At 38.2% G+C, this 18,644-nt stretch overlaps 1 protein-coding gene across 3 annotated transcripts in view; it reads right to left on the bottom strand.

The window, feature by feature from the left end:
- Positions 1-3,176: 3,176 nt before the first annotated feature.
- Positions 3,177-18,644, bottom strand: part of LOC145688548 (uncharacterized) — a 57,309-nt gene continuing 41,841 nt past the window's right edge. The window contains exons 5-6 of one of the 3 annotated variants that reach the window (XM_081762944.1): positions 8,774-8,851; positions 3,177-3,443 (exon numbers count right to left, since the gene is read on the bottom strand). In XM_081762944.1, coding sequence (XP_081619070.1) covers positions 8,780-8,851 — 72 coding nt within the window. In that variant the 3' untranslated portion in view covers positions 3,177-3,443; positions 8,774-8,779. The remainder of the gene's footprint in view (positions 3,444-8,773; positions 8,852-18,644) is intronic. The other 2 variants (XM_081762941.1, XM_081762943.1) reach the window with 2 other exon arrangements.

Raw genomic sequence — 18,644 nt, 5'->3', positions numbered from 1 at the left:
CAAAGTGAGTTCCGCGGAGCTTTGCATTAAGAGATGAAAAAAAAAAAAAAAAAAAAAAAAAAAAAAAAAAACGGAGTGACATCGGTAGTGTAAGATAGATGTGGTACACAAGTGGTGTTGAATATAGCTAAATATTCCATGACTGGAAGTGCGACGTGAGGTCGTGCGTTATCATGATGAAGTCTCCAACCATTTTGATGAAGTTCAGGTCGCTTCTTCGCAATGTGCTTCCACAGTGTGGCCAAAACGGAAGTGTAGTATGCCCCTGTAACAGTAGTGTGAGGAGGAACTACATGCTGGCAAATCATTCCTCTACAATCAAAAACACGATTACCATAACCTTTCCTGCAGATGGAACAATTTTCGCCTTTTTTGGTGTGGGAGAACCTGGTGATTTCCACAGTGCTGGCTTGCTTTCCCTGTGGGTCGTAGTGATGTAACCAAGTTTCATCTCCAGTGATAATTGACTGAAGAAACTCATCTCCTCCCTCAGCAAAGGAACGCAGCACCTCACGAGAAGCCTCAACTCAACTCGCACAGCCTTTTGTTCCGGAGTCAACAGTCGTGGTACCCAACGGGCACAAACCCGGGACATATGGAGGTGATCGTGCATTATTGAAAAAACACTACCATATGAAATTTCCAACACTTCACTTTAAGTAATGTTATTCTTCCATCCTCTCGGACAATCACAATAGCAATATTGATATTTCTTTGTCACAGCAAAGACCGAAACACCAGGTCCACCTTGCTTAACGCATGAAACTCGTCTTCTGAATTCTTTGAACCATCAAAACACTGTTGCTCGAGGTAATGCACTTTCGCCGTAAGTTTGCTTCAGCTTTCGTATATTTCAGAAGTTGTATGGTTCAAGCGAAAATAAAACTTTATTGCTCCATATTGTTCTTCTCGTGTAACCTCCATTGTACAAGGGTCGTTCAAGGTTGACCGGGACTTTTATTTCTTCAGAAGAAACAGATAGCACAAGAAGCACCAAACTATGTCAGCTTTACAAAATATTCTCCGTGCGTGCCGAAGCGCCGTTGCCATCGTTGTGGCAGCTCCCTGATTTTTTTTGGCGTAGAAAGAAGTTGGTTGTTGTCGTAGCCACTGGAGGACATCGTTCCGCAGTGCTTCATCTGTCATGAATTTCTTCCCTCCCAGATGGTTTTTAAGGGGTGCAAACAAATGATAATCACTGGGGGCTAAATCTGGACTATAAGGGGGATGGAGCAGAACTGTTCACAGACCGTCATGTGTGTCCACTTCTGATCAAATGTCAGCTGGCGGGGAATCCACCTTGCACAGATTTTGCGGAAGTGTGAGTGGTCGTGAATTCACTCCCTCTCAACATTCTCGACACTGATATTCACCTCGGCAGCAATATCCAGCACTGTTACTCGCCAGTTCTCAAGAATAATTTGCTCAACACGTGCGATATTCACTGATGTGACTGCAGTCGGACGAATGTGTCCATGCTCTTCATTTGTCACCAGCTGCCGTCCTTCGCGAAACTGTTCACACCATTCGTACACACTTGTCCGCGACACCGTTTGTTCACCATACTGTGCTTGCAATCTTCTAAAAATCTAAGCTCGTTTAACTCTCTCCTTCACGAAAAATTTGATTATATACCGCTGCTCCACAGCCACAGACAAACTGCTTGCCGCCACGTTCGCTGCAACTGCTGGGCAAACGCCAAATACGTCATGCCGGGCGCTAGTTACTCGAGAAGGAATACATTACGTCACTCGCAAGTTTCAACATGATCCGGCTATTCATCGATTATATAGTACGAAAATCCCGGTCAACCTTGAACGACCCTTGTATGTATAGTGAGGCGAAATGCAGGGCCGGCCCAGTTTCCTGTTTCTTATTGATCTTGGCAAGGTTGCCATCTAACGTAGGAAAGTGAAATCTCCACACCACACCGAACTTCATTCCAATTGTAAGGTACACTGGCGAAAATTTGCTGTTTTTCTTGAGGCGTAATCGATATTACTCCGGATGAATTTAAACCAGTAAAGAGTCGCATAAATCTCTCATCCTTCCTTGATCATTTGCCACAGACCGCATGAAAATCGGCACTTCAGTTAGAAATTCAAGACCCAAATGAAATTGTGAGTTTTAAAAGAATCACCCTATATAAATTGTATTGCATTCTTACTTGATCTTATATGGTATTGGTTCATCTTAAAATTTGACACGGTACATTGGCGTGTTCATATATGTACAGAGAAAAAGATAGAGAGAGGTGACGTACACGCCTTGAATGATGTATAAGATCAAATTGAGTGGTTTGAATGTATCTCACATGGGCAATGTTTTGTGAAAGGTGCAGCTAATTTTGGTTATCATATAGGAGCTCTGAAGATTTATAATAAAGTTTCATTTCGAGGGGTAACGAAATATAGTGTTTGTCATTGTTTCCGGAAATGTTTAGACATCACATCAACACATTTCTTGTTAAAAGCGAATGAATGGAATTTATTTATAGATGATAATGTTCTCATCTCGGTTGACCATCAGTTCATTTAAATTTTAACTAGGCCTGAAACTTCACACAAAGGATTTATATAGATACCACACTATAGATATACTACATTGACGTGATACCTAGTCTTCCGTTCCAAGCGCTGCTATCGGCTGAAGGAATTCCACTTCCTTTCGCCATTCGCTCTCTCGCTTAGCCACAACTGAACCCTTATTGGCTCAATACGTGCGTGTGTCGAGGGTGTGAGCTTTAGTTAGCATTTTTGCCACGGATCAATATTTTGGCAGCACTATAGTACGGTCGTTGGCGCAATCAAGATATTCGGATGCTCACAATTCGATTCTTGTCAAACGCTATCACATCTTGTCGTTTACTTATCACATGCAAATCTCTACTAACTGATATCCTAGATCCGTAGATATGCACAACCGACTAGAGTGCATTGAGCGTTATCATGAAACTCATGTGACAAGATCGAATCCACTATTCGATGAGTAATCATAATTGTGAGATTTTTTTGTATTAAAGTTTAACTGGTTGAAAAAAAAAAACTTCTAAAACCAGCTGTAAAACTAAACATCATCGTAACGTGCCGAAAATTATTTTGACATATTCTTTTAACATATCAAAACTTGTACGATAAATTTGTGTAATGTAAGGCTGTTTTATTTTTATTTCTGAGTGAAATAAAAGAGTTTACGTTTAAATCTTTATTTAATTATCATAAAAAAAGAACTCTAGTGACTGACGGACATATAAATCTTAATATATGACAGTAAGAGAAAATACACTTCGATATAAAGTTACACAAAATCAAATCAAATAGAAGTAAATTTAAATAAATTTTAACCATTATCACATTTATGTTCATTACGATGTGCGCCAAGTTTGCAGTTACCCTTAAGTCATTAATCAGACCTACTGTAACTTAAGGAACATCTTCAGGCATCTGAAAAAAAAAAAAAAAAAAATAAGAAAAGAGACTGTTTATTGCAACTGAAGAAGCAAAGATTAAATGAAAATTATAGATTGCATTTCAAGATTAAAAGAATACGATAGAATTCTTTCATGTTTTTATATCCTGAAAATGTTACCATATTTGCAAACTGTAAATACGATAATTGAAAAAGTATGCAACAAGAACCTAATTACAGACTTACATGTAAAAAGTGAAGGGAAAACTTGATTAGCTCTGGGAAAAGTGTGTCCTACTTTTACTGTTTTAGTTGTTAATCTTGGATTGATCTTCCATAACGTGTCTGATGAAGGCGTTGTTACATCACTGAAACTGTTATGCAAGGGTTATTAACACAAATTTAGTACTTTGGTCATTTTGTTTTATTAATATTGTCGAATGCTTTCAAACCTAGAACGAATAATATACAAGTAAATTAATTATGTGGTCACTTACTGCCTTACCAACACAGACAGTACGTCCAACAGTGGGAAATGATAAGCTTGCCAATTGCCAACGTTGACAATATATTGTAATTGACCTTTTGTCGATCATTTGTTAACGTAATCCCTAACAAATTTGTGAAGATGAAACTTGTATAAACGATGGAAAATTGTTTTCCAAAATTCATTTTTAGCTAGTGGGCCAATGTATTCTTCAAGTTTATTTTTGCAATTACTAATATACAACCAGAGGTGGACCCAGAACTATCGTGAGGTGAGCGGGAAACGAATATATTAGGAGTACGGTTAGATGTACACTTCTGGTTACAAAAAGTGGGACTCCTTCCAGAGACTTAAGTCTAAAAAGTTGAACCTAGATCCCCATAAGCATTAGGGTGGGCCGAAAATTTTTTTTCAGATATTCAGGATTGAGTAGTTATCAAAAGTTGTGTATTGGTACGAAATGAAGCCATGTCAAATATGTTGATTTTAAAATAATATTTAACCGGGCCCCCGTGGCCCTAAAGTTCCTAATTTTTTGTTCAAATAAAATGGTTTTAGGTAATAACATTTTACCAGACAATACTATTAATACATAAAACATGAAATACCGGTACATGGTTTCAATATACGCAAATAACTATTAAGAGCTTAACTAACTTCCATAACTACCATATTAACACACGAAAAACCTTTGTGTTGAGCCCACCTCAGAACTCTCAAACTTTAAGAGAATATCACTTTTTCGCAGCTGGATGCAAAATACATAACACTGGCTTTCCGAAGGCGGCGCTTACATTGCTGAATTCAAATAAACTAGAAACAATATGGCTGCGAGCCTCTCTTCCTGTATTGTCTTGCCTTCGAATTAAGCATATGATTTTGAATTACAACTCAAAATGCAAAACGATCATTAACCCCATTAAGAAATGAGATATACCTATTAAGAGCCAAATTAAAGAAATTTAAGAACGGTGCTCAGAAGTTATTTGATATTTTCTCTTGCAAAGGCTGCGATAGATTAACCTGTAAGTGTTGTAAATCAAATCATATACCGCTTTTGGAGTGGGAGCTCATATTATATCAGAGAAATCAAAGACAAATGACGAGTTGCAATGTAGATGAAGCAGAAGCCCATAGGCTCAAAAGAAAGCATGACACACAGATCGATTATGATGCTGCGGTACCAATTACAAGAGGGTTACAATCGTTAGCCTCAATCCCGTATTTGGAACATACATTAAGCGCTTCCACCCCGAATTCAGACGACGAAGAGTTCGCATGGAGCTATCGTTTAGAGAATAAAATCTAAAGTAATCCTAAATAAACAAACTTGAGCCCTAAACAAATGAGTACCGAAAAAGATTTAACAGATATATCGAATAGGTCGGCTGCTAAAATTGTATCTGCTGTTTTAGAGATATGAATTTACTGAACAAAACTAACTAAGACAAGGTAGTAGACAAAAACAAAATCCATACGAAACTAGCAAAAAAGAAAGTGAAAAAAGAAACAGTCTACAGTGTAAAGCTACTAATTTTAAGGGTCTCTATTTTGATGCCCATAAATACCAAACTATAGTTCTAATTGACAATTGCAGTAGGCAAAGCACTGAAGAATATGCGGATTATATCGATTTGACCGATTGGTCAGAAGTAATAGTAACGAAACCTCCAATTTCGGCTAACGTATCAATAGAAGAATCAACCGAAATGATTGTGGAAAAGAGGAGGTTTCAGTTTGTCACGTTCCCCTTCCACATACAGGCTCTGGAGAACTCTCTAAAGGTAGTAACAGAATCTTCTTCAGAAGTATGCGGTAGTGTTGCACGAGACGGTTATATTCGCGCAAAACTGGAAGCACGAAAGTATCTACCAAGCTTTGGACATAAATCACAATATTTTGTTCCAAGATTCCGCTAAAGAGCTTTAAGTAAGAGGAGGGTGGGTGTGAAGAACTCGCTGTGTAGCCATCTTCACGTGGTGAGTTCTGCGCTGGTTTGGTGTTTGTTGGTCAATTTTTCAACCTTACCTTATGTATTTGTGTCCGTACTATTATATCTACTAAACACCAATCAGGCGAAGAGATCAGAGCACATCAGATCAGAACATTTAAATCCTGGGGTCAAGTTAAAGTATTAGGAATCTTAACTAATTTTCTATACATACTTAAAATAATGGTATATATATTTTAAAAAAATAACACTTTGCGGACCCGCAGGGCCTTGTGAAATATTTTTATCTGCCTCTGTTTTGAGAAAGAAACATAGCATTATACAACTTTTGCACGGTACTCAAACTTAATTTTCTGAAAACAAATATTTCAATAATATTTTCACTACTCACAACCATATTTTTTCCAGCATTAACGTTCTTTTGGGCTCCCGGGGCCCGGTTAAATATATTTTTATCCGGCTCTGTTTTGGCGAGAAAACATGACATTATAAATTTTGCACGGTACTCAAACTTAACTTTCTAAAAAAATATATTTCAATAATATTTTCACTATTCACAACAATTTTTTTTTTCAAAATTAACGTTCTTTGGGGCTCCCGGGGCCCGGTTAAATATCTTTTAATCCGGTTCTGTATTGGTGAGGAAACATAATATAACATTATACAACTTTTGCACGGTACTGAATCTTAACTTTCTAAAAATATATTTCAATAATATTTTCATTGCTGGCTACTTTTTTAAAAAGAATTAGCGTTCTTTCGGGCCCCCGGGGCCCGGTTAAATATCTTTTTATCCGGCTCTATTTTAGTGAAGAAACATAATATTATACAACTTGTGCATGGTACTCAAACTGAACTTTCTAAAAAATATATTTCAATAATATTTTCACTACTCGCAACTATTTTTTTGAAAATTAACGTTCTTTGGGGCCCCCGGGGCCCGGTTAAATATTTTTTAATCTGGCTCTGTTTTGGTGAGGAAACATAATATAACATTATACAACTTTTGCACGGTACTCAATCTTAATTTTCTAAAAAAAATTTTTTTCGGCCGTTTTCGGCCCACCCTAATGCCCATACCATATACGAGGAGAGGGAAACTTGATGTCAAAGGGAATATTTTGAGGGGAAAATTTTTTTGTCCAACTTTGGGCCCCCTGCCCCCCTCTGTGTGAACGTAGAGACCTCCAAAAAATCTGATGAATAGTACTTGGTAAACTAAATGTCTGTACCAAATTTCAATTTTCTATCTTGAATAGTAAGGGCGGGAGAAATTTTATCAGGAATTCCCACCATGCCCAAAACGACCGCAAAACACCATGATCTCAGGGAAAAAATTTCCTGAGACCCCTAATTATCCTAGGGTCATGTTTTGCCCATCATTCTCTTCAGAACAGAACTGCCTTTCAGACGGTATGACTCACGTCTCTCTATCATGTATTTAAAGGGGGAAAATCCCGAAGAAAGGGATTTTTTTGGTCTAAAAATCCTTTTTTTCAACTTTTGCCCCTCTGGACCCCCCTGTTTTTACGCAGAAATCGGAAAAATACTTTTGGTAAATACTACTCGGTGGACTGAATGTTTGTGCAAAATTTCAATCTTCTACGTGAAAAAATGGGCCCGCCAGAAAAAATTTCCCTACTTTGCCCCACTTTTACCCTATATAGAAGTATATTTGGATAAAAATTCACTGAGACGGCCCTAATTACCCTAGAATAATAATTCGACCGTCGATCTCTTCAGAATGGAACTGCCTTTCAGACGGTATGACTCACGTGTCCCCATCGTGTATGTGAGGCGGGAAAATGACGAAAAACGGGAGTTTTGGAGTAAAAATATCCCTTTTTTTTTTAACCCTTTGCCCCTCTGGTTCCCCCCCTGTTTTAACACTGACATCGGAACAAAAGAACTGGTAAATACTACTCGGTGGACTGAATGTTTGTGCAAAAGTTTAATCATCTACGTTCAAAAATAAGCCCGGCAAAAAATAATGAACATAGGATTAAAAAGGGAAAAAATACATTTTAAGATTATGACGTCATCACCTCCTATGTCTGGACGCAGGACGGTCTGAAACCACATGTAATGTCTTCTACAATGTCTCTGGACTTGGAAAAAAAAACGGACGAAAAAGCTCAAATAGAAGAGAAATAACGCAATGTACCATGAAACACCCGTATGGTGCAAAATTGTACCATAGGATCCCCAAAGGGTTAAATGTAGTTGAGTCCGTCATAATATTTTTGTGAGATATTCCTATTTGTACAAAGAACATTCTGTAAAATTTTCATTTATTTTCATTCAGTCCCTTTTTAGATATTGACCTAAGAAAATTGACGTTTTAAGGTTTTCGGCCATTTTGGAAAAGCTCTAGAAAAAAAGGAGTGCATTCCCAGGACTGAAACTTATACTGCAGGTAGTTATTTAAGTATTCAACACAGAAACAACATATCATTAGTGAGTCTCCTTTCCTTCATAAAACTAATGGTCGTCAAAATTAAGAATTGCTACTTTCTCCCAGTTTTTACCGTAATGAGTTCGACTGACTCTCTTGCACCATACAAAAATTAAAATAATGTATACCTGAAGTTCATTTCATGCTGAACACATTGGTTTTTGAATTATTCTGATATCTTTAAAGATAGCTTGGCAATTCAAGTTTACGGAAATTTGCCCAACCGCCATTTTAAAAATATCTGAAAAAAAAAAAAAAAAAAAAAAAAAACTATGGCAGAATTTTTTTTCAAACGGTGTTTTGTTACTGTCTACCTATAGATAACTCATGTTAAAAATATTTGGAAAATAAAAAATGTTGAGCAACAATTTTGTTTAAAATTGGGCGATTTGAAATGGATTGACCTCGATCCGAATCACGGACACGTTATATAGTGTCATGACAATAACACAGAGAAAACGAATATACTTACGTTCAGTTAAAACCACAGATATTTTTCTCTGTACCTCTTCCACCTTGACTCCTTCCTCTTTGACGTTTCTGGGGTTATCTGTTAAGGGGAACATATATATATACACACACACACACACATTATAATTTATATTTAATATTTAGCAGGTGTTTATATATATATACCGGTGCACCATTTATAATGTCCCACATTTATAACAGAGAAACCGAGAGAGAGAGAGAGAGAGAGAGAGAGAGAGAGAGAGAAGCGAAACTTTGCACATAGCAACTACAAGGGGGACATTTTATCATATATTGGGTAACATCATCAGGTGAACAGTATTGCAAACCCAATATAAAGTTATGATTTTTTAAATGGAATGACCTAAATTTAATTTCATAATTCGAATCAGCAATGAAAAAGACGAAAGAAATGAAACTCGCAGATCAGTGTTACATACTTTTTGAGAAATAGCGTTAAACATGTGTCAAATTTAAACGCCTTTAACACACACAAGGAATGAAGTAGTAACTATTTGTGCACATTAAATGAAATACTGGGAAGAACTCTTTAAAATGACTTCAAGTTTAGAAGGATCAGTTAAACAGTGTTGCTACTATAGAAGAGAGAAAAATTGAGTTAGGAAATAGTGCAATAACTTGGAAAAGGTCCCTAGTACAGTATGGTTTAAAATTAATAGAGCAAATCAGTATGTCATAAGGAGCATTGTCAGTGGTGCCTACCCCCCCCCTTCATGTCCATGACGCACCCCCCTCAATTGTCTATTCGTAGGTATTCTTCCATGAAAAAAATATCTTTTCGATTAATTTTTACACCCCCTCAAACATATTTATATAGATTTTTACCCCCCTCAAATATTTCAATGACGCAGTTTGCGTCATAGCCCCCCTTTGTGGGCACCCCTGGCATTGTCACGTTTATTTGATATCGATAGGTCAAGTACTTATCGAGATGTTCGGTACGTTCTAAAAGCTTAGAATTTTGCGCTGTACAAAATGGTAACGCTGTTTCAAAATTCCCTTTTTTTCCGTCAGCGTTGGAGAAATCGTGAAGAAATGATTAAAACGAAATAAAATATTAATGAATGGACATACAATGAAATGAAACCCATTTGAGTTGTTGAAGGGACTAATTAAACGTAATGTGGATAAAGTGTTCTTGAGTTAGTAATGCAAATTCACATTTCAACAAGATGGTAGAAATACGTTTACGAGAGTTACCTAATAGCTAATTCGTGTGGTTGTAACCGCCTGGAGTTCTGGTCGCTGTCCGTCGCTCGTGGTACTACCAATAAGTATCTTCCTGATACTTTGACTTACCTGGACAGGACGATGAAGGACCGCTCCAAGAAAAGGTTACAAACTGTTTCCAAATCGCTCGTCGCTCTCAATAATGAGATGAGCATTAGGCGCCGAGAGGTTCGGGTGTCTCGTATCGAAAACCTCACGGACGATCAGACGGTCATCCAGACCATAACGCACACAAACATCACTCATACAAACAACGAAAACACACTGGATTAAATAACACTATACTTATTTATTAGAGCACTAGTATATAAAAAAAAAATAAATAAAAAAAATAACGAAGAGAAATGAAAACAACACTGAACACCGAGGATGTATAACAATTTTAGTCGCTGAAATCACACTTTGCCCTTTTCAGGCAATATAGCCCTTTATATATATATATATGATTATAATTCAGGTATCACTACAAATGCTTCTCTCACACCATTGACACACTTGGGGGATTAGCACTGGGGAAAAGTTGTCTGGATCGTCCCACGATGAATCCAGTTGTTACGCTGAACAGTCCTGCAGCGTAAAGGTGAATCTTCAGCAAACAAACAAAAAGAAGGTCTCCACAGTGGAATACTGATATTGGAGGGCGCGTGTATAACTTTTTAGCGCACTAGGTTTGTGAACCTGGGACTTCACTAGTTGGGGCTAGCCGTAAGAAATCGTCCTTCACCGGCTAATAGCTTGTGCCCCTTAACACAACTTATATTTGAAGCTCGACGCGATATGCGTGGTTACGGCTTCCAGACCTGGAGTCAAACTCCCCGAGCATCCAAGCTCAAGCTACGGGTTGCAATGGTCAACGAAAAAGTGTTGGCAGTTCATTTCAAAAATCACTCAGTTAAATCACCTGTATGCACATACAAACAGAATATAGAAAACAATTTCTGTTAACGTTAGTCAACTGCCTATAATGCACTAGACACGGCGATAACACTGGCGTGAGAAAGTACAGATAACGGGCTACGAAACAACGCAATTGGCGCCACTTTGGTTGCTGAAACATCTGGTCAGCCCGTATTTCTATAATCTATTATAATGTTTCCATAAGCGATTAAAGAAAGCACCTAATTCAGTTCCCAATAACTATAGAATATATACTGTGTATATAATGAGTCAGGGAGAAACACTGAAATGGTTAGTCACTAACTGAAATGTTCTCACTAAAAGCAACGTTTTAAATATATATATATGAAAAAACGATGAAAGACTTCTTTGTCCAATTGTGTGGGAAAGAAGCAATTCCCACCAAAGAAAGAACTTACGTGCGTTGCAGAATAAAGTATAAATCGAAAATAATAATCACAGTCTTTACGAAATATACAGAGTGTCCACAAAAAATCTTTCTATAACCTGGTAGCGGTTATATGGTGAACATACTTATTCTCGTGCAACTTTAGGAGAGTAATATCGAAACAATTCAATACTATCTGTAAATATTACCGACTTGTTACCATTTCTTTTCTAAACACAAATGAATGAAGTAAGTAGCACTTTGTTGCAATTAAAGCAATATAAATGATCTTTTGCAAGCACAATTTCTTTGGCTGTGTTTTAGCTGGTAGGTATAGCCAAGTGGGTGTAACCAAGATAATTACTCACTTCCTTCGTTTGCACGTCTATGGGGATCATTCGGAAGCAATGTTCAAGAAATTGTACATACAAGAAATGCAAGAAGTCATAACCGCTATGCCGATGATCACTAACAAAATGTTAAATATTGCTTTGCGTTGATACAATCCATACTGGAATAGTTCCCCAAGTCTCTCGCATTACCCATCAGATCACGAAAAAAGTTTCCAAATTTCTTTGTTTGGTATACTTTTTACAGATGAACTCTCACTTAGGAACTTAAAATTTTAAAGTCATTGGCCCTAAATGAGTATTTTTTATTTATTATTATTTTGCTACCATATAAATATCTGGAAAGGTTAGCTGTATGAATTGTAGCATCTATGCACCAATGAAATATGCATTTTTCTGGAAATACATAATTATATGTACCATAAAATTCGTGTACTTTTTTAAATTTCTACCTTGCCGCCAATTTTTCAAACTGCACGTTATCTTCTGTATTCGTCAGCTCATTTATTGAATGTGTAGTTACAAATCATCAAATAAGTTTGAAACGCGCTACTGCCTTTCATGTCAAGCTCGACATAATGTTTTAAGCACATTTTTAGGAATATTTGTCGTGCAGCTTTACTATTGCCGCACCACTCGAAATATTTTTTCAAAGATCACAATTTTTTTCACAAATTCCTTCTTATTGTTTACTAAATGATTTGCGCTGGCCAACATGGAAACATTTCAAATGGTATAGTTAAATTTCAAGGGGACTATCATAATCAATTGTTGAAAAATTAAAATTTTTCTAGGGTTGGATGGGTTTTCTTTCCTTCTGTTAGATGTGATTGAAGAAGGCTTCTTATTTAGAGGAAATTACACCGGAGAAATTGCATGATTTATTAATTTATTTTGACTGTACATTTCTGAATGGTAAATTGCACAGGGTCAACAAGTGAAATTGGGACAACATTCTTCAAAGAAGATTTAGGAGAGTTCCGGCAAAAGAGACGGTGGTGATGACAAGAATGAAATGATGGAATGAAGAAAGTGAGAGGAAACGGGAGAACCCCGAGAAAACCCACGAACATTGTGTTTGTTCACCACAAAGCTCACTTGGCGCGTGCTAGCATCGAACTAGGGACCCCATGCATCAGAGGTGAATGCTCTACCACTCATCCACCACGGCCCGCTTAATGCACATCGGAAGTACATTAATAACAAATACAAGTAGAAACAAAGTTACAAGGGAGACTGAAAAGTTTACTTTCATCAAAAGATTTTATTTAAATAAAAATGCTTATATAAGTGTTATATCCAATTACGTAAAATATTTTCAATAAACAGAAGTTATAGCCGTTTAAAGGATATTTTAAACCGTTCCAGAGATATGAAAAAGCACGAGTAAAGACTGTTATACTCCTTAAAATGGCGTATTTCTGCGAACTTTTTAAAACAATTTTTGCTCTTCACTGCTTCTAATAGTTTATATATAAGAGTTTTTGGTAAGCATAACAGGATCAAGTTCTCAAAATTGCATAATCTTTAGCAGTGCTGCAAATTTTACCAGTCTTTACTAGAGCGACCTTGCACAAAGTGGTGAATCCTCAATGGCGATGCTGAAACTGTTTTAGCGTTCACTATAAAAATCTTGAAAGCAAGGATCATGTAGGAGCGGTATAAGTGCTACGCATGTGTGTGTGTGTGTGTGTGTGTGTGTGTGTGTGTGTGTGTGTGTGTGTGTGTGTGTGTAGGACTACCAAGATCGTAGGATACAATTTTGTGAATGGGTTCAGGAGAGATTACACGTGAACCCGGACAAATATGATACTTATCTGAGCATTTTTTCGACATAAAGCCTTTCAAAAATATCAGTTTCAAGTCCTAGTATCTTCGTTCCTATTCATTTGAAACAAGTTATACCGCGACCATGGTATCCAACGCTAAGATACTTTCGATGTGCGTTATCATGTCGATCTCCGTTGTGCTCTATGGGAGATACAGATTTCTAAGCTGGCTTAACTTTATATTGGGTTAGCAACACTGTTTGTTGCGTGTTTCTCTTTAATACGTGCAAAGATCTTATAGTTGCTCCCTGGAAAGTTTCGCTTTTCTCCCTCTTTTCATTTCTTCGTTATCAAGGTTTTTTTTTTTCGTTATAAATTGTGCACCTTGTATATGAAAATAAGATGGGATACTGTATTATCACCCAGAGGTCGGAAAATAAATGAAGGTTTTAAGATATGAACACATTCCCTAACCACTGTAAGTTAAAGAAAAGCATGTAAAAATTTGAAATGTCGTCCAACCTACCCTCAACTCTCGTCACCAGCATCTCATTGGAAGCGGAACTTGGCCTTCGGAGTGTCACTATTCATGTTAGTGATACCGAAAACTGCAGTTGACACCAATATCGGTCGTTTTTGATCATTTTAATGTCATCCCTTTCTGACCCTCCCCTAGATGTGCCACGACTGTTTAAACCCCAAGGGTGGCTGATCCCGGGAAAGCATTCCGAGTGTCACTGTTAATCTCAGTGACTCCGAAAACTATAAATTCGACAATAATGTAAGTCATTTTCAAACATGTCACTATTCCCATCCGACCTCTGGGTTGGTGCTAGAGATGTCTAAACTAAACAGCATTAATTTCTACGTTGTACGTAATAGTGCACCAAATTTGAGAAATAGTTCAAGGCGTTTCAGAGTTAAACTAACACTCGAAAAAAACTGAATTGTTTACAACTCAAATATCCAGGTATACTTTAGGATACCTCAACATTGTGTTGTGAATCCAATACAATTTTTTGTTTTCAAATGGCACTACATTAGATTACTACAGATTTCAAATCTACACTTAAAAGGGAAATATTGTCATACAGTGTTCCAAACTAAAGACACTACAGAATCACACACTTCCAAATTTGGGACATGTACATAAGTAATAATAACGCAAATGTGACAGATGGGACAATGCACATCCAACACATATTAGTATCTAATACTATGATTATTATCTGAAAGAATTCGAATAATATGAACAAAGTTACAAGGAATTGAATATTTTATTTTACTTCGAGAAACTGCTTAGGTAAGTACCTCATCCTATTGCATGGATGGTTTTACGTAGATGCAAAGATCACAATGCCATTTACAGTATATTATATATATATATATATATATATATATATATATATATATATATATATATATATATACACATTTAATGAACATTGAAAGTTATGTACACGGGAAGACAGACCCAATACATGATATCATATGAAACCGCCATCTGCGGCAATAACAGCCTCTAAACGGCGTCGAAACCGTCGGCAGGCATGATTAAGGTGGGTCCTGCGAATGTTTGTCATGGCATCCACAATGGCTGCCTTGAGAGCCGCAACGGTGTTATGTGAATGCTTATTAGAGGCCCTCTTAACCATGCCCCAGACCTAAAAGTCCAAAGGGTTGACATCAGGGGAGCTGGGGGCACATGTTTGGGGTGACGTGATCGTGGAAATTAGTGGCCAACAATTCTTGGGTTGAATGGGCCGTACGGACGGGAGCGGAGTCCTGCTAAAAAATATATGGCCTGCCACGTGCTAACAGTAATTCAGGGCTGTATAACCATCTTCTTTCAATCGGTGTAAGCAACGGCGTTGATTCTGGCACCTTGACTAAAGAAATGTGGAGGCATCACGTCGCCCTAACTGCTCACGACCCTCCAGAACCATCACGGAGGCGGGGAACTTGGTGTGCATGACGGCCAGAACCTCCTCAGGTGTTTTACACAGTCACCGATCATCTCTGCGGTTCGCCTTCTGGTCCTGGACGAAGATTTTCTCATTCGAGAAGAACCAGAGCATTTCTGGCTGCTCGGGATGTTTCAGCTTGTTAAAAAGGCGCCTGACGCGGGTCACTCAATTCTCCCTGGTTCTCGCGGACATGAGCTGACCTCTTCGCGTCACGTATGACTTGTAGCGGAAGTCTTCATACATCACACGTCGAATGGTGGCCGCGTCAACCTGCTTCTCTCTTACCGAGTGTCCTCATGGACTTCCCTGGGTCCGCTTCAGGGTTGGCAAAAACCATGGTTTTTATTGAAAAAAACAAACAATCCGGTTTTTTTGTTTAAACCCGGTTTATTTGGTTTAGACCGTTTTTTTTTGTTTAAATAATTTGCCCTATGTATTTATATCACATATGGACAGAAATAAGTTTGTTTCGCCTTGTTGTGATTACGCAACAACCGGGTTATACTATAATAGAAGGGGTCCATAAGCTTAAAGCGGAATTCAAACCGCTTCTCGGCTTATATCCGAGAGAAATTGTCATCCATTTGAACTCGAAACCGGGACTAATTGGCCACAAATGCGATACGTCTACTGACTCACTCATGAAGGGCTCCTGATAAAAATACGTTGTACTGATTTTTACATACTTGGACTACATTAATTCTTCTGTACTCTGCAGTATTTTCCATATGTAATTCTGTATAATGATTTCACTTGTGCAACTGTTTATCTTTTTGTCCTTCTGAAATGGCTCTTGACAATGATATGAACAAGTTTTGCCACTACTACTTTTATTAGTCCAAGTTAAAGAAATACGCTGATTTAATTTGCACATCAGTAAGAAAAGTGAATAAGATTGGTATCTATTGATGTATAAATGGGTCAGAGCGAAAGTGGACTCAAATAATTCTAAGATACTTTTGATTTCAATAAATGCCTCTCGTGGGGTTTATATGATCCCCTCCCCCCCCAAATAAAAGCACGGCATCTCTATGTGTTTTATCAATAGTAAACATTATTAAAGCGATACAATATTCAGAATTTTTCTTTGATTACAATTGCATAGCAATAATAATAAACTATAAAAGTATCACAAAAGAAACATTCATAAAGTATGAAAAAAAGTTGCTTTTGTAGTATAATCTCTTTGAGTAATGAATGGAGAATGAGTATAGGTCTGAATATAATACGAATAATATCCGGGAGTGAAACGTGATAACGCACAAATGTGTGTTCATCAAGATTTTACGAACATTTTTCGTTTTTCTGGTTTAATCCTTTTTTTTTTTTTTAAAACAGCTGGTTTAAACCAACCAACCATGGTCCGCTTCGACAACAGCTTTGACGGAAGCGATGAATTCGGGCGTTCTGGTCCTATGCGAATGCTCATAATGTCGTTTCCAGTGGAAAGCTGTTTCCACATCACCACTGGTGGCTTCCAGTTCTCTCCGAACTTTGAAGACGAATGACCGGGCGACGTGCAGAAAGGTAGCGATCTTGCAATCGGCGTGTCCTGCAGCCAAGGAGACGATAACTGCATGCGTCTTCATTTTCTGGGTTAGCGCAAAGTTTGCCATGTTTATGTGCAACAAAAAGGGATATGTTACAATGACATACAAGATACTGTGTCACTTATACTATGTGTTCTCAAATAGCAGCCGAACCATATATATATATATATATATATATATATATATATATACACAGAGAGAGAGAGAGAGAGAGAGAGAGAGAGAGAGGTTGTTCAGTCTACATTTGGCCAATTTCGACATACGGACCTGGCGCCATGGATTCTTCTAAATTTTTAGGTAAGTGCTCGATGTGTTTCCCTTGGTTCCTAACTATAGCTCGACAGCGTAATTTCCACTGTAATAGGCTTCTCTGAAGAACTGGGAGGGGAATCTTGTTCCATTCCCTTTGCACAGCTTTCCAAAGTCCTTCCACAGTTCTCACACGCCGTTTTCCCGAAGCCCGCTTCAGCAATTCAAATCCACAATAGTCCATAGGACTTGCATCTGGAGATTTAACAGGTACCTCATTGAAAGGTATCACCTGTATACCACTTGCCTCCTCCATCTCCCTGTAGAATGCGAGGGACAATCGTGAGGCATATGATGAGGCCTTGTCCATGTGAATGCGCACCAGATTAGCGTCATTTCCGTACATTGTTGGAATCTCATGCTCGTAGATCGGCCGCATGATCTGCTCCTGAAAATACTGCGAATTTATTTAGCAGTTCTTCGCCACCCTACGAAACTTCAGTTTACCTCGGTAACAGTAGCCAGTTACGAACATGAACCCTTTTGGGAAGGGTTCTTTACAGACACGGACCCACCTTCTGAAGTTCTTGGCGCCTTTCTCTCGGTACATGATGGCTCTCGGTTTGCTGCAGTCGGAAAGGTAAATCCATGCTTTATCGAGCGTTACGACGTACATCCACCTTTGTTTTGCCAGATGCTGTTCGTACAGCTTCCGGGCGTTACACTTTCGTTCCTTTTGGTGAGCATTCGTGAGAAGATGGCCTTGAGCTTTCATGACTTTTTCTACTTGGTCTACAACTACCACTACCAAAACTAAAATGTGCAAAATTTCAGAGCTCTCGCTCAACCCGTTTCCGTGTTATGGTCCATCAAAATGTAGACATGGTAAGTAAAAATTCTACTCGCGACAGCCGGAAGTGGTGCATTGAGGTTTAAAATTGTCCTAGTAACATGCAAACATAAACCCTTTGAGGCAAAAGACCTATCCCTTCTTATGCAGAATTGTCTGTAGATTTCAAATTCAAACCTGTGATCAGACTTATGCACACATGACAAAAAAACTTTATGCTTGGGGCCGCGGTAGCTCAGTGATAGATCGTTCACCTCTGGTGCTTGGGGTCCCGGGCTCGATCCCAGCCCCGACCAAGTGAACTTTGTGGTGGACAAACACCGTGTGCGTGGGTTTTCTCGGGGTACTCCCGTTTCCTCCCACTTTCTTCATTCCACCATTTCATTCATTACTCATCATCACCGTCTCCTTTAGCCTAACCGGCATAACCGTGGGACGTAAAACTTAAAGATTTCATTTCATTTCGTTTCAAACACACTTACGGGGCGCGGTGGTTCAGTGGTAGAGCGTTCACCTCTGGTGCATAGGGTCCCTGGTTAGAGCGTTTTATTTCCAAACACACTTACATAGGCCTATACTTTTTTCTTTTTTGACTACAGTT

The sequence above is a fragment of the Thermobia domestica genome, chromosome 6 (genome assembly GCF_964235325.1).
Source record: "Thermobia domestica chromosome 6, izTheDome1.hap1.1, whole genome shotgun sequence".
NCBI classification, from domain to species: domain Eukaryota; kingdom Metazoa; phylum Arthropoda; class Insecta; order Zygentoma; family Lepismatidae; genus Thermobia; species Thermobia domestica.
The sequence above is the reverse complement of the archived record's forward strand: the minus strand, read 5'-3'. Positions and strand labels throughout refer to the sequence as shown.